The sequence below is a fragment of the Zalophus californianus genome, chromosome 17 (assembly GCF_009762305.2).
Source record: "Zalophus californianus isolate mZalCal1 chromosome 17, mZalCal1.pri.v2, whole genome shotgun sequence".
NCBI classification, from domain to species: domain Eukaryota; kingdom Metazoa; phylum Chordata; class Mammalia; order Carnivora; family Otariidae; genus Zalophus; species Zalophus californianus.
In genome coordinates this window covers 28536824-28560441 of record NC_045611.1, presented here as the reverse complement: position 1 = coordinate 28560441, position 23618 = coordinate 28536824, and the positions used below count along the sequence as shown (strand labels likewise).

Genomic DNA, 23618 nt, shown 5'->3' with positions numbered 1-23618 from the left:
GGAAGACCCAATTAGTATACCTGAAACCATTATAGCTGAAAAATACCTGGCTTTCTTCTGCTCTCCCTCAGTCTTGACATTTGCTTTTGTCCCTCTATAGTAACTACGTACTTTCTGCAGTGGTATAATTAAGTGGATAAGTTACAGTGTATTTAATACTTTAGTGATCATTATTAATAACAGTTTAATTCTTAATCAATATAGTCTAGCTTTTTTAAAACAGTATGGAGGGAGAATGGAATTGCTTCTGGAGCATTATCTAATTAGCAGGGTATTAGAGAATAGACTCATCACAAATTAACAAAGTTACTGGTAAAAGTTCATTCCCATTGGGCAGAGCCAATTTGTTGCCATATGTTTATCCTGAGAGTGAAGCCTTTTAAAATGTGGATTCCTTGGAAAAGGAAGCCATAGGTGAGTTTTAGGGCACTGTTGGACTCTCTAAAATCGTGCACATTTTTTTCTTTGTACACAGGGTCCATTCCTTTCATCCAAATCTCAAAGGAGAATGTCCTCCAAAAATTTTGAAAATCACTGTTCTAGGAACTTTTAAAGAAATATGCAATTTGCTATTCAGTTCATGTTCTAGTGAATAAATGTCAACATTCAGCCCAAGGCTGGTTTGAAGTGGAAGTGAATCCAAGGCTGGCAGTGTCCCCAGAGAACTAATACCACCTCAATCCTTGCAAATCACACTCCTTTGTTTCAGAACTCAAGGTTGCATATCACTAAAAAATACTTTATGAGAGATGTTTTCATGATACACCAATCCCTTTCAATTACCTCTTTGGTTTCTATCATTAACGGCTTATGGAGCCCTATAATGACAGAGGGGAATAGTCCAAGAATCCAGAGAACAGAATTAATAAATGTTAGGGAAAAAAGTTCTATTTTTGCCAATTAAGCAAGTTTCTCTACTTCCTCTCAAACAGGTAATGTTGAAGTCAATTATGCAGCACCAAACTTTTAGCCTTTTTGAAATCATTTAAATAGAAGTGTTTAACAGCTCTGAGTATGGGATATTTTAGAATCTGCATCACTATAAATCAAAAATAGGAGGTGTGGAAATTCGGTAACGGGGTGAGCTTTTTATCCTTAGGTAAATAGACATCTGAACTTGAAAGAGCAAGAAAGAGAGACACAGTCATTTCCCTGTGCCCTCCGGAAAAGTGCTTTGATTTTCTGTGTCTCACTTCTCTGCATTATGACAAGACTGTTGAGAGAATTAGACAGGAAGCTTATTTTTTAAAGCTCTCATTAGATGTCTTGTGGGAAATACACATGTTTTGTTTTTCATGAAAAGCTGCTGTGTGCTTATTCACATCCTTGGATATCCGTTCTGTGTTTGCATTTCTAGAAGTGGGTTTTTGTCTCCCTACTCAGTTGAGCTTCTCAAGGACAGAGACTGGATCTTCTCTGTCTTGTGCGTCCACACAGGTCACCTGGCACAGTTCGATGAATTAATTAATCTGTAATGACAGAAATTCTTTTTAAAAAGTAAGCAATTCGATATCTGAAATTGTGTAAGTGCATCATGTTCCAGGGAAGTGAGATGGTGAATTTACCTTTTAAGATTTTTGATGATGTCTAAGAGCTATAATGATATAGGTAAGGACAGATTCAGCATGAGAGTTCTAAAAGTGTTGGGGGGAGATAGCAGCATCTTTGTTACGCACGTGTACATTCCCAAGGTGACTCCTCTGAAGAACAGTACTCATTTGGGTTTCTCAATGGGGGATTTGTGTTGAAAATTCATGTTTATCCCTTTATAGTCACAGAATAATGGAGTCACTTATTAGCCATATGTCCTTGGGAAATTTTGCTTCTCTGTGACTCAGTTTTCTCATCTGCAAGATGAGGATGCTAATAAATAATACCCATTTCATAAAATTGGGCTGAGGATTAAAGAGATGTAAAGTCCTTAGAATAGTGCCTGGCAGAAAAAAACCCTTCGTATAACTGTTAGCTCTTCTTCTTAGCTCATATTTTAAAATGTAATGTTCTGATACGTATGAGTTTTTGTGTTGTGTTTTAGAGTAAAGCCCCGCCGTTAGCTGAGATTAGCAAGGCTAATTGTGTCTTTTCTTTTTCTTTCTTTCTTTCTTTTTTTTTTTTTTGTTTTTAATATTTCTTTCCAAAGGGAAATCACTCAACCAGTTTTGAAGTTTCTGGGTCATGCCCTGTTCTTTTCGATGGGATTCATAGTTACTATGAAGGGAAAGGTGGCGCGCCCCATGGAGGCCCCAATTTTGGTTGCTGCCCCCCATTCAACGTTCTTTGATGGAATTGCCTGTGTCGCAGCCGGGTTGCCTTCGATGGTTTCTCGAAACGAGAACGCACAGGTCCCTCTGATTGGCAGTAAGTGCTTGTAAGACAACAGAGATCTTTTCATGCTCGTGGATCACCTTTTAAAAAAAATCAACTCTCGTTTATCGGTGGGCTTTTTAAAAGCTCTCAAAGCTATTTCCTTACTTCTAGTGAGGAATTATATCGAAGGAAGGAATTTATGATAAAGGTTAGAGACCTCCCTGTCTGTGCCCTTAAGGTTCTTTCAGATTCTCATGTTTGTCACCGTACCATCATTGCTTTCTGTCATTATATCTAGCTAGAAAGACCAGCTTTCAAGTACCAAACATGCCTTGATTTTTTTCGAGAGAGGATTTAACTGAAGAATCTGTGAAAACACCGGTTACACGCTCTTTCACGAATTTCTCTTTGGGGTATTAGGCTGATAGATACATGGAGGCTTTCCTCTTAACTCTGTTTTCTTATTATTGCCCCAGAGTCTGCATGAGGGACCAATGTGAAACTCTGAAAATTATGATGTGGAACGATAAAGTGCCTCCTGCCATAAAAAATTCTGATAAGCTGTGAATTAGAGCAGTTTTTTTAAAAGTTCTCTTTGATGTGCTATATTTTAACTTTACATAAAAATTGTTTTATGATTTTTTCAGTATCATTGCTGTGGTAGCTTTAGCCAAAAAAAAAATGACTTGGCTCTGACCTTTTGTTTGTTTTAAAGGACTGTTACGAGCTTTGCAGCCGGTGCTGGTGTCCCGGGTAGATCCGGACTCTCGAAAAAACACAATAAATGAAATAGTAAGGCGAGCAACATCAGGAGGGCAGTGGCCGCAGGTAAAACACAGGAGAAGTTCATTTAGATATGCGAGTTTACTTATTGTATATATGTAAATCATTTGGATCCACAGATGGCAGCATTTGGGGACACCTATGCTGGGTGTTTTCAGCATAATAGAAACAGAACAAATGAGTGAGTATTAAAAAGTCCTCTTCCCTGTGAGATACTCCATGGGATTAATGTATCATTCTTTTCTTATTCTCCAAACTCTTTGAAACAATTTTTACTTTGTGTCATAAAAAGTAATTCTCTACCTCTGAATTTATTTATTATCTTAAAGACAAAATATCAAAGCTCAAATATACTCAACAATATGGTAGGTTTATTTTTTTTTAAAGACTCGATTATGATCTTAATCTTATCCGAAGTATATTTAGACAGGGCTTTTCAGTTCAGCGGGTACGTCCAAATCACCTGTAGAACTTTTTCAGACTTTAGCATCTTACTACCCCTATACCCTTAGAATGCCTTTTGAAGGTGAGAGAGGGGCAACATTTTCTGGATAAAGAGAGCCTCCTGGGTAATTCTGATAAGTATCGCTCTACCTTGTCCCAGGTGTGAGTAGGGGACCTCTAGCAGGATTCATGATCTGGTAGTGATCTGGCCACCCATGATGATGTGTAGATGTTGAAATTTTAAGGTGAGTATGACCCAGCAGGAGGTTTAGAAACCAGGGCACGTGAGGAATGACTTAAAAGTGACCAGGAAGAAACGGCACCTGGAATAAGGGTTTGGTTTTTCTCTTTGGATCCAACTACTATATCTAGGACTGGTAGGCCAAAGTTAACAACAAATAGGTAAGATTTTAGCCCATCTCGCTCATCTCAAGGAACTCTCTGTCCAGAGGTAGAATGATGTGATCTGAAATCCTTTTCCAGAATTTTCAGGCACTGACTAAGCAACACTTGGGGGGGATACTGTAGAAAGAATTCAAGCATTGGCAATGCTAGATGGCTTTTAATGCCCCTTCCAGATCTGAGATTTTATGATTTACTCTATATCTACTCATTGTTAATAGAGTAGCTATAGAATTTCCACTGAATGAACCATATTTGATATTGTACCAGTTGTGATAGGAAACCTGATTGTTGTTGGTTTTTTGTTTTTTTTTTTTTTTGAGGGATGAAATTGCATACACTTACCATTTTTATTTTATAAATAACCCATCATGGTGGCACTTTCACCTAATAATGTTTTCCCTTTCTAATTATTATAAAATACAAATACCAACTAAGTACACATACTAAGTGCTGTGGGTGCAGGAATTTTCTGTTTTTATTTTATGTACTTAGCAATTCACTCATTGCCAAGTTCTAAAAGCTTCAGAAAATCCAGCTTGTTCAGTTAATGGGGTAACTAACTACACTACATGTCTTTCACATGAAGAACAGAAAGGACTTATGTTAAAAGCTAAAAATACTTTCTCAAAAAAGATATTAAATTGTATCCCGTATGTCCACTAACCCAAGTAAGCATAAAGCATGTTGTAAGTGTTTTCTCCCTTTTCCCTCCTCCGTATATCCCTCCACTGTATGTTGTAGGAGTGACTACCCTTTAACGGGAAAACAGAAACAAGGAAGTAGGAATGATTTGGTCAAGGATGTAAAGCAGTAGAGGAAAGAATTTAATGTGTGCTTTGACCAGGACTTAGGGTCTGCGTCTTCTTTTAAGTTTATCCAGATCATCAGCATTGTCATTAAGAAACATTTAGTAAGTGTATTTTCTATTCAAAGCTTTAATCCATTTTCTAATTATCTCAATGGTCAGATAGCAGTTCTTTTAGAGGAAAACCGGATAATCCGATTCTAGCTTTCCATAGAATCAAGTATTAGCCTTTTATTTCACTTTTACTTTGTAACAATTGGCAGCTCTTTGTGAAATCATAAGAAAGTGAGTAAAGAGGTAATCTATTAATTAGACTGAAATATTAAATCTACATATTCCTTTTCTCCCAAGATACTAGTTTTCCCAGAAGGTACTTGTACTAATCGTTCCTGTTTGATTACTTTTAAACCAGGTGAGATCAATTAAATTATGTACTATAACAAAGTATGGAGAATTTCTCAAATGATTTGTTACTAATACACGAAACAACTTGTTAGTTTGTCCTGGGCGTTGCTTTCCCAATAGAAAGTTTTTAATATTGCGAATCCACAGAACTCACTCCTTTACTTTCTGTTTTGGTATCATAACCCCTTCTTTGGATTATCATGTATACGTGATTGTGTGTGTGGGCATGCACGCGTGTGTTTGTGTGTGTGTACGTGTGAACCATTTGCTTTTGTATCTGGTTGTGTGCACACACGCACACACAGAAACCACTAGCAGATTTGTCTTTTCCTCCAAGGATCCCCTCACAAATACCCTAGTTCCTGCATTATCCAATAGAAAACTGTTTTAGTGATCATTATAATGCCTTCAGATGCCTTCTGTACTTCACTCCTTTCTTTTTTTAATATTATGAAGTCACTAATTTCATAGTAATGTGTAATTTCATACATAATTTCCTAGTAACTGGTAATCCTTTAACACGTTTTTGTATTGGCTGCTAGAATGCTCAGAGCCAACGTTAGAACTCACTTCTAGCAAGTGGGGGTAGTCCTTGCTCCAAGTATTCACTTTTATTTATTTATTTATTTTTATTTTTTTAAAGATTTTATTTGACAGAGAGAGACACAGTGAGAGAGGGAACACAAGCAGGGGGAGTGGGAGCGGGAGCAGGGAGCCCGATGCGGGGCTCGATCCCAGGACGCTGGGATCGTGACCTGAGCCGAAGGCAGAAGCTTAATGACTGAGCCACCCAGGGGCCCCTCGCTTTTATTTAGATTTTGTTCTCCTCAGTTTCTCTTGGTTTTGACTTTGTTATCACTTCTTTTTAAAGCCCTTTTGAATAATGCGTGTTTGGAAAATGAAAACACGTGGAGATGTAAATAAATATTTTCAGCGACTTGGGCGTAACATTTAATATTTTGGTTTCATAATTATGAATTTTAGAACTCTCTCATTTTGGTAAGCACTAGGGATTTATGGACAATTAGCATATAGTTTATGTGTACTCTTAAACCAGTAAGGATAGGTGTATCATTTATTATTAATTTTCTTTATTATAAACATTATAGTCATATAAGGAAGATGCTATAATATTTCACTGTGGTTATAGGAGCCTTCATTCCTGGAGTTCCGGTGCAGCCAATCCTCCTCAGATACCCAAACAAGCTGGTAAGCGTAGTGTTTTACTGTGGGAAAAATCGCAGACATTCCAAACAGCACAAATTCTCTCGCACCCCTTTTAAACTTTGAATAAAGCTCTGAATAGACACATGGTGGAAGAACATGGGCAGACTCCATACCCCTTGCCACATGGAGCATTTAGAAGTTTGCAAGATGGCACGTACTTGTGGACACCAATATTATATTTTGTCTCTGCTGTTATTAAGCTCCAAGAAGGCATTTCCTTAGCTTCTACTCTATTGTCACGGTAATGGTTCCAGGGTCTTCTTAGACTGGGTAGCAGAAAACCTGCATAAAGTTGTGATCTTCACTAAGCCCACAAGGAGACTTTTCCCGATTCAACGGTTATTACTGGAAGGCTAACTGGGGTAGCAGGATAAATTTGGGATTGCCTTGGTGTTTCGTTCCTGGCTCAGTAACTCTTAGCAAGTAACTTAAATGAGAAGATAGATAGGAAAACAATCTGTCATCCTATAGAAAGTGCACAGTTGGCTTAGGAAACCATCTCTCTGCTCCAGCCAGGTACACCATTGTCCTCTGGATATGGATGGTGCCACCATTTTCCTATAAAGAAAGGTTTTTTGGAATCTCTTTTGGTTCTGAGAGGAACTTTCTCTACTACAGACTCTACATAAAAAAGCAGGCTGTAATTAATTATCTATGCTATTTAAGGTCAAGAGTTCTTGCTCAATTCAGCTTTTCTTTTGGTGGCTGGCTTCTCAGCTTTCAACATCAGGAGTTAAAAAAATTAAAATCCATCAAAATTTACTTATTATACTTCTGCCTGTTTGGCATTTTCTCAAATTCTTTCACTATGTACTACTTTAATCTTTTCTTCCAAATACCCATCCCCCCCTTTTTGAGAAAAGATATATTCTGGGGTTTGTAAGCAAATTAATTACCCAGATATGTTCATGTTAGGAGAAAAATAGCTAAGCATGGACATCGCTTTATTAAAAATTAAGAGCAACTTAATTCCATAAAAAGATAGGTGGTTACATATGGAAAACAGATTTTTGCTGCGTAGATATATAATCCAAGAATTCACAGAGCAATTCACTGCTGATAATAGGCTCGTTTTACTTTTCAATATACTGCTTTCAATTCAGAAGGAAAGTATACGAATACCAATATTAAAATAAGATTTAGGTTTTATTTGGCATTTTTTCACTGAACTAACAGTCTAAATACTTCTGTTATTGTAGGATACCGTGACTTGGACATGGCAAGGATATACATTGTAAGTCGCTTCTCTCTATTATTGGTTTATTTAAATTTTATTCAAGAGAAGAAAAAAAAGATAATTAATTCTTTTTTTTAAGAAAAAATAAGCCTTGTTTTTTTTTGTAAAAGTAAAGATTTTTTTTAAGATTTTATTTATTTATTTATTTATTTATTTGAGAGAGAGTGTGTGTGCAACATGGGGGAGGAAGAGGGACAAGTAGACTCTGCCTGCTGAGCCAGAGCCTGAGCCCAACACAGGGCTTGATCTCCAACCCTGAGATCAGGACCTGACCCGAAATCAAGAGCCGGACGCCCAACCGACTGAGCCACCCAGGCATCCCTAAGAGTAAAGATTTCTAATCAGATCCTGAAATCTTGTCACTGAGCAGTCTCTGTAGAGAGCATCACTATCTTGCCCATTAGCCCCTGGCCCCTCCCATGTGCAGAATTCTAGCTGTCTGCCATGTTCTTATGGGTCTCAAGTGTGTATCTACCAATTCTTCAGAACCAGTCCAATGACCTGGTTTGCATCCTACTTAGCGTTAATCTTGTAGTTTTATTTCCATTGCAGACTTATCATATTAGCTGGTGTCTCCATTGTTGTTTTACTATATCGGTTTAAGCAGTCCAGAGCCATTGCGTCATAATGGCCTGAAATAGCAGTGATGTGTCTGATCTGAGCTGAGAAAATAGCTAAGCTTTCAGTTCCGTTCTTGGACTTTAAAATCATAGGGATCAGCAGTTTCTATAAACATTTAAGAGAGGAGAGGAATACAGCTCACCAGTAAGCAAGCTGAAGTGAAACAGGCCTTCAGAAAGAACAGAACATGTAGAATCTTACTTTCCCTCAAGACGTTTTTTCGAGTTCCCCCTGGATACTTCTGAGCTGGTTTATACTGCAGTGAGAGCCATGTATAAAATGCCTGGATTTGAGGGCTTTGCCCGGGGGCTTACCCAGCAATGCCTTTTGATACTGAACATAGAGAGTTCACATAACATTTTTGATGCATAGACAACCACTTGGACATATGTAAAGGGGAGTCATCATTTGCCTTCAGGTACCTTGTGAGTTCCTTCGATCAGCCAGACAACATATGAAAGTCTGATTTTTTTTATACTACATACTGATTTTTTCCATGTTGTGTGTGTGAATTGCATTGAAATAATAAATTTAAATCAGAGTGGGTAACTGATGGGCCAGTTACATGTGTTAGTGTTTATTAACATGTGAGACACGTATGTTCCTATTATGCTTCAGCCCTTCATAGTTGAAGTTAAGTAAACGACGCTCAAAATAAGGACCATCAACTGCAAAGGATATCTAGGCGTTATGTGATCTTTAACTCTTCAGGACGTCGGTTTATTCATTTGGCTAGAATACATGTTTCATGTCACTGTTGATCTTGAGTTCCTGGTTTTCAGCTTTTTTATACAAGGGCAAGTGAGGAGAAACAAATCGTATGAGAGCATTTTAGAAAAGGGAGTGCCTAAAAACTGGGTGCAGAGCATCATTGTATGTCTTGAGGTGTGTCATCCTCAGGGTCTTTACAATTTAAGGTCCTTACAGCGACAGTGACTGCAGGTTCCCTGTGTGGTCAGTGTGCCTTGTGTAACTTGTGCGGCAGTGCAGGTGGGCATGAAGGTCAAGTACAGGAAGGCCTTCCTGGAAGGGGGATCGGGATAGAAAATGGAACGGTTGGGTTAATCTAGCCTTCTAGCCTGGGACATGTGTGATAAAGGGAAAAAGAAAATAGGAGAGGGAATTCAGAAAAGACAGGGAAAACATTTTTCCAGAGGTAAAGATTTCTTAGGACCGATAAACACAAAATCCTCAAAAGGCACAATTTTGTTTTGTCCAGATGCCACATTGCACTTGACTATGGTGACTCTCATTTCCACTTTTATCTTCCGACGGGCGTCACGGTGTATTTAGCACTGTGCTGCTACTTCTAAGTCCGTTTTCTCAATTGCCTTCGCTCTAAGGGTGAGTCTAGCCTGAGATTCTAAGGAAGAGAGTCTATACTAAGGCAGATAGCCTAAGGGAGAAGGTTAATAAACTTAGGGAGTACACTTATAGAAGGGGCAGCTATGGAAAAATCTGTTTTGTGTGGGTCCGAGAAGTGTCGTTTGGTTTGGGTGTATGTAGACAACACAGGTTTAATGAGATCTTATGCCTGGCTCCTTCCTTCCTTCCTCCATCCCTCCCCACCATCCCTCCCCACCTGCCTCCCTCCCTTCCTCCCTCTCTTCCTTCCTTTCTTCTTTGTCTTTCTCTCTTTCTTTCTTTCTTACAGCATTCAGAATTTTCAGAACAGATTTATCTATTTGAATCACTAACTTCCAAAGCGCAATTTAAATAGATCAAGAACAATTTACTTTGTGGTAAATAATATGGGTTGACTTTATTTGCTTGGGGTTGAAAGTAAAAGATTATTTTCCTCTCAGATGGAAAATTTGAGAACTGATACTTAACATTCACAATTTATAATTATATATGGAATTGGTACATCTACCTAAATTCCTTCTTTGAACTAAATAACTTGTTTAAATTTCTAAATTTCTTGTGTAAAGTAAGTCCTTTAAGTAATTTTTTATAGATAAATCACATTTTAGTTTCTTTTTTTTTAGAGAGAGAGATAGAGCACAAGACGGGGGCAGGGGCGGAGGGAGAGGGAGAGACAGAATCTTAAGCAGACTCCCCACTGAGTACAGAGCCTGACACGGGGCTCAATGTCACGACCCTGAGATCATGACCTGAACCAAAATCAAGAGTCAGATGCTTCACCAACTGAGTCACCCAGGTGCCCCAATTTTAGTTTCTTTTTTTAAAATTTTTTTTAAAGACTTTATTTATTTATTTGAGAGAGAGAATGAGAGAGAAAGAGCACATGAGAGGGGGGAGGGTCAGAGGGAGAAGCAGACTCCCTGCTGAGCAGGAAGCCCGATGTGGGACTCGATCCCGGGACTCCAGGATCATGACCTGAGCCGAAGGCAGTCGCTTAACTAACTGAGCCACCCAGGCGCCCTCCCAACTTTAGTTTCTTAATAGCAAAAACAGGTTGGTGGTTTTCTTAAACATGTAGGTTAATCCACTCTGCCAGAATTCTGGGTCATCTGTCTAAATGAGGCAAAATAAAAATCCCATTGACATCCTATCCAGAGAGTTTAAATATGTATTAGAAAGCCATACATAGAAACAACTATTTTCAAAAATTTTCTTTGAAAAGGTTGATTATAATCATTTTAAAGCCTTTGTCCTCTGTCCAGCTTTACAATGAAAGAAAATTTCTCCATAACTTAAACATTTATTATTAATTGGGACAGTTATGATAAAGTTTCTGCTCTTAGGGAAAGACCCGCTGATTTCTTTTCTTTTTCTTTTTCTTTTTTTCATATCAGGAAAGAGTTTAGAAATGTAATGTTCTACTCAGGAGTTGTCTTATAAACACACTTAATCTGCCTTAAATTGTGGCCTCGGTAGTTTCTCTAGGGACTTAGGCCTACAAGTCCGAGTTGTCAAGGAGACTTCAAATTTGGGGTTTAGCGTGCTGAGCTGCAGCTCTGACTCACAAGTGCATATTTGATATTGCATTTGGTGATTTAACTTTCGAATATCGCGAATACTTGTTCAAGCCCAAGGAGTGTTATAGCAGGAGGGTGACATTTATAAATGCAGAATATACATGAAGTGTGACGTGGTGGTGCTTGTGTTTAAAGAAAGGATCGTTGAGTAATAATATTAGATGGTACTTGTATTACCACATAAAGATGGCCTGCTCTTTTTTCTCTTCAGCATTCAGCTTTGTATGCTTACTTTCTGCCAGCCCTTCACGAAGGTGGAAGTTGAGGTAAGTCATTCGACATGTAGCCTTGGAACTGGAGATCTGGCCTTCCCTTTTATTTCGAACTTCTAGTCTAGAGAGCCCAGCTGTACAAAGGTTGGAAGTTAAATCCACCCTCTTTAAAATAAGCCCTGGTCTTTTACAAATTATCCACCTGGCTCTCAGATCCAGCTCTTAGAATCTTACCAGGAAGTACTGCTAACTTCTGGGAACTTCCACATTATAGCAGTCCCTGACTGACTAGATTTGCGTAACTGCATAACTACTTTCAAGGCTGACCTCCCCCCAGTGGGATGGTAGGCTTCACGTCCTCACAGAAGCAGCTACAGTAGCTGATGGAGGCCTAGAGCTCCTGGAAAAGTATGTTCTGTCAGAGTGGAGAGGCACAGCCGGTCGGAAGCCCTCACGGAAGGCTTGAGGAAATCCTAGCTGGGAGGCCATTCATATCATCGTTCGTGGGGCAGTCTTTCAACTTGAGTTGTGGTGGCAGGCAGGGAGTGAGGGAGTCATTTGATCTTTCTGAAAATTCTGACCAGATTTTCAAGACTCTGAAAGTTGGTTCCAGAACGGTTCTTAGGTTTTAGGAGTGACGTGAAATGGACCCCTAAATGCAGAATTGAGTTGGTTTTAGTGATACTCTCAGGTAGCCTCTGAAGAGAGGGTCAGAGGAGTGAGGCAGGCCTTTGATTCCATTTTCCAGTTGCATCCATAGATTGTGTAATGAGAGCTTGAAGTTTGCATATGTAATTCAGAGTTCTGAGTGGGGGCCCGTGCTCCAAGTGACAGGACATGGAATTTAAGTCCCAAGAATACTGTCTTTTACTTTGTTTTATAGCTTAGTCATTTAGCCATGTAGAGAGTGTTAGCAATACCAAATGATATAGGAGGGCAAATTATATTTCAAAATGAGTTTCACTTTGGTTGAAATTTTTCCTGAGACTTGCAGGTTGCCTGCCTGCCAGGAAAAGATCTGTTCGTTAATTATATGCCACATTACCCCACATTTAAAACTAGCTCGGTATCTCTCAGTATGACCAAAAAAACACTAGTTCTTGAAATATACATAGATGTTTCTAGAGAAAAACACTAATCTGTGCCCTAATCATTAGTGTAAGAAGTACCAAGGTAAACAAAATGAATCCAATTTCATTCCTCAAGACCTGTCAGTGCCTTTGAGATGGTTTGACCACAATACCCCCTTTTCTCTGGATACCTCCTGAAACTGATGTTCCATAGGATACATTTTGGGGAACCCTGTCAGGAAGAAATTTTATATTATTTCTAGATACCCCAAGCAGGCTCTTCTTTCTTTAATAGCTGTTCAGATAAACTGGTCCTTTGTTCTTTGTCTAAAAGAAAAAAAAACAAAAACAAAAAACAGGAAAACTCATACTTAAAACAGCCACACTGTCTTCTGTGCAAATTTGGAAGATATTGGGTATACAGTGTATATGCTGCCCCTTCCCATTTACCCTCCCCAGCTAAAACAAGATCTAGCAACAGATGTGGAAATACACATAGAACTGTACTTCTTTTGTCTACATGTGTCAGTGGTTAAACTGTTACAACAGAAGTAGGCAAAGTCCTCTTTTTTGCCCTGAACATTATTACATTATTACCACATTTCCTTTCTGTGTCATGGCCGGCCTACCTACCTTCTATCTTTCTTTCCTTTTTTCTTTCCTTCCTTCCTTCTTTCTTTCTCTTTCTTTCTTTCTTTCTTTCTTTCTTTCTTTCTTTCTTTCTTTCTTTCTTTCTTTCTTTCTTTTTCTTTCTTTCTTTCTTTCTTTCTTTTTCTTTACGATTGCAATATTTGCTTTCTCCAGCCAGCTCTTAGACCTGTCTGGATAATATTTCCTGGCAAAGAATATACCCTTTGATAACTTCACAAACAAAATGGCTTCCAACCTGTCTAAAATAGCAGAATTGGTGAGATTCAATGTATTAGAATTGCCATACATGGCAAGAGGATGGGATGTGTGGCCTTCAAGTTTCATCTTCTTAGTTTAATTATATTTCTCTTAGATTTATGGTGCTACCTTTCATTCAGGGCACTCCTCACTACTTTATGACTTTTGAATATTTTAATTCCCCCCAGGTTGGGTGCAACTGAAAACTGTATCCCACTGCCCGTCAGGTGCTAGGTGTATCCACACCCCAGCTCAAGACTCTCAAGAGCTGGGCATTGCATCCAGGCTTTTGTACCACATCCGAGGAGGCCCGGCTTGAGCTGCCACACATGTAGCTTACCTGGAAGGCTCAGTGCACTTAGTTGCACCAACGTCAGGTGACTTAGTTACTCAGAAGCACCCTCCCAGCCCACTACCACCTCCGTGTTCTTTAAAACTGTTGGAAATCGGGGGCACCTGGGTGACTCATTTGATTAAGCCTCTGACTCTTGATCTCAGCTCAGGTCTTGATCTCGGGGTCATGAGTTCAAGCCCCACGTGGGCTCCACACTGGGCACGGAGCCTACTTTAAAAAGAAAAAACTGATGGAAATCCTAGTTATTATTTTTTCACATATGTTTTTAGAACTTTGTGAATATTAATTAGGTAAGCTTAACTGAAGATGTATCATTCAAGAATATGGTCTTAGGTTTGTGGTTTTTAAAATGAACTTTGAGTGGATCATTTGGTGTCCTTTTAGGCACTCTGCCCTGGTGAGTCACGGGACATCCCAGGATGTGGAAGGCCTTATGCCTTCATCTTTTACAAGTCATCCCTCACTGATAATGATTTTCCAACTCCGTAGTTACCAGAATCATCGGATAGCTAAAATCTAGAGAGCATAATATTGAAGGGTGTTTTTCTTGTCTCCTCTCCCCACTCCCTCTCTGCTTCCTTGACAGAGACTTTTTTTTGAAAAGGTCATTATTTTCTTGACTCTTGAATCTTAAAAATATAACCAGTTCCAAACCGCATGCCCTCGATAATTGGTCTTCCAGCATCCGTGAACAATGAGACCATGTATGTCCACAGAAGGTCTACTGAAACTTATTCTCTGGATCATAGTGGCCTAGTGGGTGTGTTTAAAGTGTCTTTTAGTGGTTACTTTTATTGGCCAGCTACTTCACAAGTATGGTTTTATAAGCAGATGGCTTAGGGGCATAAGGAAGAAGATAGCTAGTAGGAAACATCGCAAAATGGGACATAAATCAACAGCCTGCTAGTTGTATCTCATGAGAGAGAATCCACACAAAGCTAGACTATCAGGCATTATGTGGGCAGCAACTGGTTTATGAATGGAAACAGGGCATTCACAGGGACCATCAGTCTGTTTCCTCCTTCATAGGCTGTATCTCCATATATCTCCATTTGTACACAGAGCCACCCATTATAATACAGACACATGGTTGTCTGTAGGCATACAAACATATTTTGTTTTAGTAAAATTCCTTTGTAACGCTTAAAAGGAGCTTCAGGTGGCGAGCATTAGACCTACAATACTTTATGGGGGGCAATCCATTGCTATAAGTAGTAGAAAGGGATTTTTTTTGTTGTTTTTTGTTTTAAGATTTTATTTATTTATTTGACAGAGAGAGACACAGTGAGAAAGGGAACACAAGCGGGGGAGTGGGAGAGGGAGAAGCAGGCTTCCCGCGGAGCAGGGAGCCCGATGCGGGGCTCAATCCCAGGACCCTGGGATCATGACCTGAGCCGAAGGCAGACGCTTAACGACTGAGCCACCCAGGCACCCCAAAAGGGATTGTTTTTCATTAAAAAAAAAAGTTCTGACTTAGGAAAGGATTGTAATAATGAGTGTTATGATCAATACCTGTAGATAGATAACAACTTTTTAAATCTCTAAAGAGTTCATTACTCAGGGAAGGTTCAAATATATTTATATAGTTTACTTAAATATCCAAACACACTCAAATGGTTTAGTTTTGAATCTAAAATGAATGGGCCTTTTAGAAAACCTCTATCACATAAATACACACACATAAACACACACACACACACACACACACACACAAACCCATATATGTACTTGTTCTAACAAAACTAATTTCTTCTGGAACTTGGTAGAATTCTGAAATTTCTAAGTAGTAGCAGAGAAATGGAGTGTTATATCTATTTTTATTTTTTTAGACAGAAAGAGTGCATGATCAGGGTCGGGGTAGAGGGGCAGAGGGAGACTCAAGCAGACTCCACGCTGAGCGTGGAGCCAGATGCCGGGCTTGATCTCACGACCCTGAGATCATGACCTGAGCTGAAATCAAGAGTTGGGCGCTTAACCAACTGAACCACCCAGGTGCCCCAAGAAATGGAGTGTTACTAAAAAGAGTATTAGCTGGGGTTTTATTCCAGTTCTGCTACTACCGACCTGTATGTGCTTGAGTAAATGACTTAAGCCTCCCCTGGCCTGTGTTCTTACTGGGAAAATGGGGATAATAATTCTTTTATAGGGTAGTTAGCATTTAATAAGGTGACTTAAGTGGCAGCACACGGTAGGTGTTCAATAAGCATGCACTTGTATTTCGCTTACCATCTAAATTGTTCCTTTCTTTTGGGAAGAAGGCAGCAAATGTTAGTTCATAAATACCTTCCTTCGTTCGCATTTGCTCTTTTGAAGCCTTCACAGAACAATCATGGGTCGAACCAGAACTGCACATCTGTTGAGACTGACTCATCAAAATCCTTTTCTGTTCCCTGGAAAAAGAAAAGGCTGTTGGTAGTATCATCACTCATCAGTCTTTTCACAAGCATTTATTTAGTAGAAAAGAATGTGCTCGATGTGGTCAAGAAACAATGAATAAAGCAGTTTTACTGGTCCCGAGTGTTCATGTGAAGGATTGTCTCTGGATAGCGGATGGACTTCAAAATAGGCCAAAGAATTCTGACTTTATCTTGTGCGTAGCCTACGGCCCAAGAGATGGTGGGGCACTGTGGGACCAGAAGGGCAAAGGGGGTGTTCCTATGGGAAACACATCCGTTAGCCGCCCCCTTATATGGGGCAGGACGGTGCGGAGCCTGCAGGCAGAGGACCAGAGCACAGTCAAGGGAGGAGGGCAAGGGTGCTGGGAGCCTGTCTCAGGAGCAATGGAGAAGAATTAGAGAAATGCACATAGGCTTTTGTGGGGAAGGAGAGTCTTCCCTCTACCCACCTAAGTTCCATAGCTGGATCTGTGAAGTAATCTCACCACGGGCAGATTCACAGGAGAAAAGATATACAGATTTATGGATTTTTAATATGTGCACAAGGGCGTCACAGGGAATAAAAAGTGAATATCTCAAAAAGTGGTGAGAAAGGAGAGGGAAGATGTAGGCCACTCGGGGCAGAGTCAGTGATCTTTAGGAACAACACATGGGCCCTGGGAAGAATAGACTGGAAGCTATGACAGCACGTGATAAAGTTTGTCTGGGTGTGATGTCAACCTCCAGTCGCATCTCCTGTGATAAGAGTCCATCTTCCCTGTTTGATGAAACTCCCCAGGAGAGAATTTATGACAACTGAGTTCCTTTTTTTTTTTTTTTAAGATTTTATTTATTAGTTGAGAGAGAGAGAGAGCACAAGCTGGGGGAGAGGCAGAGGCAGAGGGAGAAGTAGACTCCCCACTGAGCAGGGAGCCCAATGTGGGACTCGATCCCAGGACCCTGGGATCATGACCTGAGCCGAAGGCAGATGCTTAACCGACTGAGCCACCCAGGCTCCCGACAACTGAGTTCCTTTTGGAGGAGTTGACTTTAGGCACATAAGGGAAGTTCAGAGAAAGCCTCTCCCTGCATTTGCCATTTTTCAAGTGCCTTTAGCTCAGAATAATCAATGTACCAAAGTGGTACATTATGGGGTAGCATGTCCTGAACTCCTCCACTGTTTTCTTTCTAACGTTGAATGTGAAGTGCCATTGAGGGGAAAGGTGAATCGCAACCTGAGAAGCATGGACTGTGTCTGAAACATTAAAATATGATGGCGGCACGTCCAAAAGGCATACCCCAAGCAGCAGTGAGATTCATGTTAAGTCACTTGATCCTCACCTGTCACAGAGACATTAAGGAAACAGACTCAGGATTAAGATCCCATCTGGGGGCACACTTGCATGATTGAAAGGATAAAGGAAGACCTTCAGTAAAACAAACAGAACTACTTTTGTATCTGGAGGCAGTATGGTCACCTTGGGAAAATAACGTAATTTTCAAGCAGCCGTGAGGACCCTGTGGAACTTAACATGAATTTGTAGTAGATTCCACCCATGAGACTGTGGACCTTTCTTTTAGCATCCCTCAGTGGACAGGGATGGGAAGGCAACAGCAGGAGAGGTGATCATGGGTTGGCGCCATGGGTGTGGCAGAAGGGGGAGATTCTAGGTGACAGAAGGTCGACATGGATGTGTCTGACTCCTGAAGTCCAGTGAAGACAGGCAGCCAGCTGTTGCCAGGAGGGAGTGGAGGAGGAGAGACGAGCATGTCCTGAGAGTGACCAGCAGGTTCTCACAGCTGTGACGGACTGGGTTAGAGAAGTAAACAAGAACTCTTCAGAGGGGATGAGCATCATTGTCATTGTTATTGTCACCGAGGCCAAGGCACAGCTAAAAACTTCTGTGACCAGGTGAAGAGATCAACATGTCAGATGAACCATCTGTGTGGATACTCAGGATAATGAGAGAAGAGGAAGGTGGAAAGGAAAACTGGGGGTCCTGAAGTCACTAGGGTATCGAGCTGTGTGTTAGCGGACAGTCGTGGACGATGGCAATCATGTTTCCCTGTCTTCGGCCAATTTTCCTTCCCAAATAGAGGATGTGTTTTTGCTGTGAGCCTTGAATGACCACATACGAAATAGAAATGTGATAAAGAGGGCAAGGTCTGCCCCGAGGAGAAGTGAGTTTTTATGAGAATTTCCCTTGTATTGCTTCTCAGGAGGCACGGGGAGCCTCCAAGGCCCGTGAGGGTCAAATCGAGGCTTTTAATTATTTTGTACTCTCAGTGGAATTTTCTTCACTGAGAATAAAATGTCATGCCCATATGAGAGTTATTAAAAATCATTTTATGGAAAACATTACCTGCACTAAAAGGAATTAAACCCACAGTTCACTGTATTATGCTTGGTTAACAGTGTAGCAGCAATTTATTTTTCAGGGTTGTCTGGATGTGCTTTTATAACCTACAAATTAAGTGTTGTTACAAACAATCATGTGGCTTTTTTAAAAAAATGAAGAATCATATGGCAATTTAAAACTTTATCGTTTTGTTTTGTTAGAGACTTTACGAACATTGATTTTAACATGGAATTTTCTTCCTTGGATTTCATACGAAGCAAATACAAGAGATGAAAATCTAGACCAGGATGGAGGGAATTTTGAGAAATATTTATTTGCAAAGATCCGTTGTTGCTCTGGATAGATAAGTGATGTGGGGACCTCTGGTGGCTTAGTTTATTTTTCCCTCTTGAAGAATAACTTGATACTAAGTGGAGAGCTAGACGTAAAATTCCAGTTGGAGAGGGCCTTTGAGATCATCGAGCCGAACTTTTTCATTCGACAAGAGAGGGCACTGAGTGACCTCAGTGGTTCAAGCCTGATTCAGACCTGACCCCATCAGGGCTGAATAACTTTTCCAGGATCTCACGGCAGAGCCCAGGCCCCAGCCGGGCCGAGCGCTCTTTCTGCAGCCTGCCCCTGCTCCCCTGGTAGAGAAGGTTAATGACGGTGCATATCACACAGCGCGCTCTCCCGTGATTTGTATTCATGTTATCCTAAAATGCCACTTGCCTCCATGCTGTCCTCTGTGCCCTCACTCCCTCTCCTCGCTCTTGCCTTCTCTCACAGAGTGATTGCAGTAACCTCCCGGGCTTCTCCCTGCTCTTAGCCTTTTCCTCTTTGGCTCAGCAATTCCCTACCACCGATGTTTCCACTCAAAAGCTTGGACTCGGTCACCACACTCCCTTGCTCAAACTTCATCTCCAAATTGCCCTTTCCCCAAAGGCGATTTAACGTGATTAACGAGATTTGAAAACAGGTCCACGTGAGTCCAAAAGTGGTGTTATCTGTACATATCTTTCTTTTTCTTTCAAATCGCGGTCCTGCCACTGGGGTGTGGCCTTGGCTACATTGTTTCGCCTCTTCGGGCTCCTTTCTCCACCCACCAAATGGAAATGGTAGAGCTGGCCTCCAGGAATTGTTGAGAGTTCATCTTATGAAGTACCCAGCACACAGCAGGTGCCTAATGGTTGGCAGCTCTTTTTGGTGGACTTGACTCATCTGTCATAATTTTTACCCCACTGCATGGAGGGCCCCTTGACGGCAGGGGTTTCCTTGTCATGTCTTCAGGGTTTCATGCTGTGCCTGGCCTCCAGTAGGTGCCTAAACAGTATTTGTTGAATGTAAGTGGGCCATGAAAACTTGAGCAAGTCATTTAATCTTTGTGAACCCCAATCCTAGTGACGAAAATCGGGAGGGTTGGTGAAATGAAATAATGCATATAAAGCACCTAGCATGGTGCCTGGTTCGTAGTTGGAATTCAATGAATAATAGCTATTGGCAAGATCATGTTTATCCTCAAAAAGCCAAGATCAAGTATTAGCTCTTCTGTAAAGCCTCTTTGGCTGCTTTTCTCTGCCCCCTGGCCAAATTAATCATTTCTTATCCCTCGCTCTCATACTCCAGGAAGGATGGTTTAGTGGGGAAAACAAGGGTTTTAGAATCCGACAGAACTTGGGCTGAGTCCTGGTCATGTGACCTGTATAACTCTAAACTAACTTAATGAAGCTTTTAAGCCCTGTCATTGAGGGTAATGATACTTAGCACATGCTGTGTTGGTCTATCCTATTAAAATATGAATCTTTTTTGGAGCAGGAATAGAGTCCTGTTAATCTTGCGTGGGATATGGTAGGTGCTCAAAAACGATGTAATGACTTAAATATAGCACCAAAATCTCATTAATGTTCAAAAACTGTAAATAAAACAAGGACGGCACCAATGAGGCACCACCGAATATCAAGTAGAGAAAAAAAAATTTTTAAATGATAAAGCAAAACAACAGTGTTCAGCAAAAGCTAGACAGCCAATACTAAAGGTTAGAAGAAAGCAGAAGGGGGTGCCTGGGTGGCTCAGTTGGTTAAGCAACTGCCTTTGGCTCAAGTCATGATCCCGGCGTCCCGGGATCGAGTCCTGCATCGGGCTCGCTGCTCAGCGGGGAGTCTGCTTCTCCCTCTGACCCTCCCCACTCTTGTTCTCTCTCTCAAATAAATAAAATAAAATCTTTAAAATAAAAAAAAGAAAGCAGAAGAAATGACAAAACGTGACATTTGAACAAATGATAAAATACGGCCGACACAGGAGTGGGTAGAGAAGATAAACCATAAGAGATAAGCTACTTGGATACTAACATTTTCACACAAAGTGCTGGAAGCGGTAGAAAATGCAGTGTGGAGAAGAAGATCTTCATACCTCCAGCTTTACAACTTCCAGAATTCCAGGCCCTGGCTCAGTTCATCCTCATCACAACCAGGGAAGTGGGTGATCATTGCCCTCTTGTCAGAGTCCAGGCAACAGTGAAGAAAACTTTAGGGACATCCTCGTGAACACACAGAAAGACCCAGGGCTTAGCTTAGCTCCCCTGAGTCCAAGCAGTGTTCTTTCCATGATAGCATATAACCTTTGTGCCGGAAAGGTGGTGGGGGATTTAATATAATGATAGATAGGTTATAAATTAATATATGTGACATGTAACATCTTGAGCCCAACAGTTGTGATGGAAAGGTATGTCTGTCTTTCAGTTTATGCCTGTTCAGAAACCAAATGATGAAGAAAAAAGCGATCCTGTCGTTTTTGCTGGTAGAGTCCGGAATTTAATGGCAGAGTAAGTGTCTATATGTGATCCCAATCAGTAAATAGTTTTTAAATGATTGGTCAACGGCATTTCGCATAGTTTTAGGATTTGGGTGTTTTGTTTTATTTTGTTTGGTTTCATCCTTAGGGCCTCATTCCCTAACTCATTTTGGTAAGTAAAACAGTGTGCCTGGGAAGGTGGTCAGTAAGACAATCTATAAATATTTTCTCCAGATGCAGCCCCAAACTAATGGAAATAGGGTTTTGCCGGAAGCAGAGCAGGGAGGCTTCAGTAAGCAGAAGAGACCAGCCCGTGACTTCCACAGGGTGGGTTCTCCTCAGCTGGTCTGTCACTGTGACACAGAGCCTTGTGTCTGAGCCATTCGTGGCTTGCCTTCCGTGCCCCAGCCTCCACGGAGCAGCCAATGCCGGCTGATTCAAGGGCATTAATGATTATAGCCACACAAAGGAGAAAGTTTGCAGGGGAAGGCAATAGATGCACAGAAAAGGGGGGAAGTCACCCCCATTAAGGGATGGCTGGAAATTTAAGATTTGTAAATTGTAAACATAAAGCAAATATTTTCCTGCTCTTAAAGGAGTTTTAACTAGCCATGACTCTGATTAGATAAATCACCTCTCGTCCTATAATGAACAAATGTTTGTGATACTGTCCTACCACCCAGGCAGCCCTAGAGCCTTCCCAGTGTGCACCCCACGCCAGGCACTAACCCCCTCTTGTCATTCCTATAGTAGGCTTGGTGCTGATAGGCCAGCAATGTGTATTCCTAGTAAAAATTCAAATGAGAAATCTGAATCTAGCTTCATAGCTGAATTTGGTATTATAAGCAAGATTATATATACTCGGATTCATATTTCACAGCAAAATAACTTTATTTTCACAACAGCATAAGTGTTCAAATGCTCAAAAAAATTTCTACTATGTGTACTTACATTTACTTGATTTTCCCATTTACTCGGGTTATCTAGCATAATCTTCACAGCAATTCTTGGAGCCAAGCCAGGAAAGTGAGATTCAGAGAGACAGATCGTTCACCCAAGATCATAGCAGATAGTGAGGGTCTGGGCTGGGACTCAAATCCACATTTCTTGTGACCCAAGCCCAAGCTCTTAACAGGCATCTCTACTGTCTAGGATTATAAATTATAAATTTAAAATATTTAAAATTTTTATTTTCCCAAATAAAAATACCCTTACACCAAAATATTTATTAATCAAAAACAGCCTAGTTGTAGATAGAAAAAATATTTTATTCTTTTGCATCTGTTGAAAATGTAATGTTCTTAGCAGTGATTCAACAAAATCAAATACAGTTGAAGACAGAACTTTATGATTCTCACTGAATAACTGTGAATAAAAGTTTTGTGAAGAGGAAACGTCAAGAAATTATTTAATGTACCACACAGGCTTTTTTCTCAGCACTCAGTGTCTTTTGAAGTTGTTATTAATATCTATTTTTTTTTTCAAATCTAGTCCGTTATTAGACCTCTGAGCAGGTGGGAGGCTAGTACGGTTCATGCACTCCTTTGAGGATGGAGGACGTTTAGGTTTGGGAGAAATAATGAGCTTATTCTCCATTCTCTTTCGTATTTTCGGAAGACTGTTAGGTAGCAAGAAGTCATCTCTAGTTTTGAGAGATGAAAAACGCAGATGGCAAGCGATTTGGCTAGATTGTCCCCTTTCGTATATACAGAGGCCATTTATCTGTGTAAATGGCACTTCCACGGGCCTTTTTAGTTTATCTTCACAATAAAGAACCCTGTGCAGTAGGTAATTATTCCTATGTGCAGATGACAAAAGTGAGGCTTAGGTTAAGAGCCAAAAGGTCCACAGTTGGTAAGACACTCCACTGGAATGAAACTCAAGTATTCTTGCTTTCCCCAGATACTGAAGTCAGCCAGTGTCATGGTCACAGTTAAAACACCAAACAAATGACCAGCTGACCGAAGCATGCAGACTCGGCCACAGGAAGTCTGTGCAGAAGAGAAATATGTCTCTTTGGCAATAATAAGCCAAAGCTACTGGTTTGAAAAGTAGTAAATACTTTCCCATTTGCTGTTGTTTGTTGACCAGTTCAGGGCTGATGAAAAAAATCATTACCTTTTTAAAAAAAAAATTGAATTTGTTTGCTTTTAAATGCCTTTTAGAGCTTTGGGAATTCCTGTAACAGATCATACCTATGAAGACTGCAGATTAATGATTTCAGCAGGACAGCTAACATTGCCTATGGAAGCTGGGTTGGTGGAATTTACCAAAATTAGCCGGAAATTGAAGTAAGTATATTTTTAAATTGCTACACTTTCATAAGGGTGTCCCCCAGAGATCTGACATCTTATATGTTTCTTTTCTCTGGTTTCATTAATGCCCAGCTCTAGAACCCACGTGGTGTTTATTA

The 23618-nt window shown here is 40.4% G+C and overlaps 1 protein-coding gene across 1 annotated transcript in view; it reads left to right on the top strand.

Moving 5' to 3' along the window:
- Window positions 1-23618, top strand: part of LPCAT2 (lysophosphatidylcholine acyltransferase 2) — a 67669-nt gene that overhangs the window by 12141 nt on the left and 31910 nt on the right. The window contains exons 3-10 of the mRNA XM_027619867.1: window positions 2141-2358; window positions 3023-3135; window positions 5096-5156; window positions 6300-6358; window positions 7576-7610; window positions 11388-11442; window positions 21154-21236; window positions 23371-23496. Coding sequence (XP_027475668.1) covers window positions 2141-2358; window positions 3023-3135; window positions 5096-5156; window positions 6300-6358; window positions 7576-7610; window positions 11388-11442; window positions 21154-21236; window positions 23371-23496 — 750 coding nt within the window. The remainder of the gene's footprint in view (window positions 1-2140; window positions 2359-3022; window positions 3136-5095; window positions 5157-6299; window positions 6359-7575; window positions 7611-11387; window positions 11443-21153; window positions 21237-23370; window positions 23497-23618) is intronic.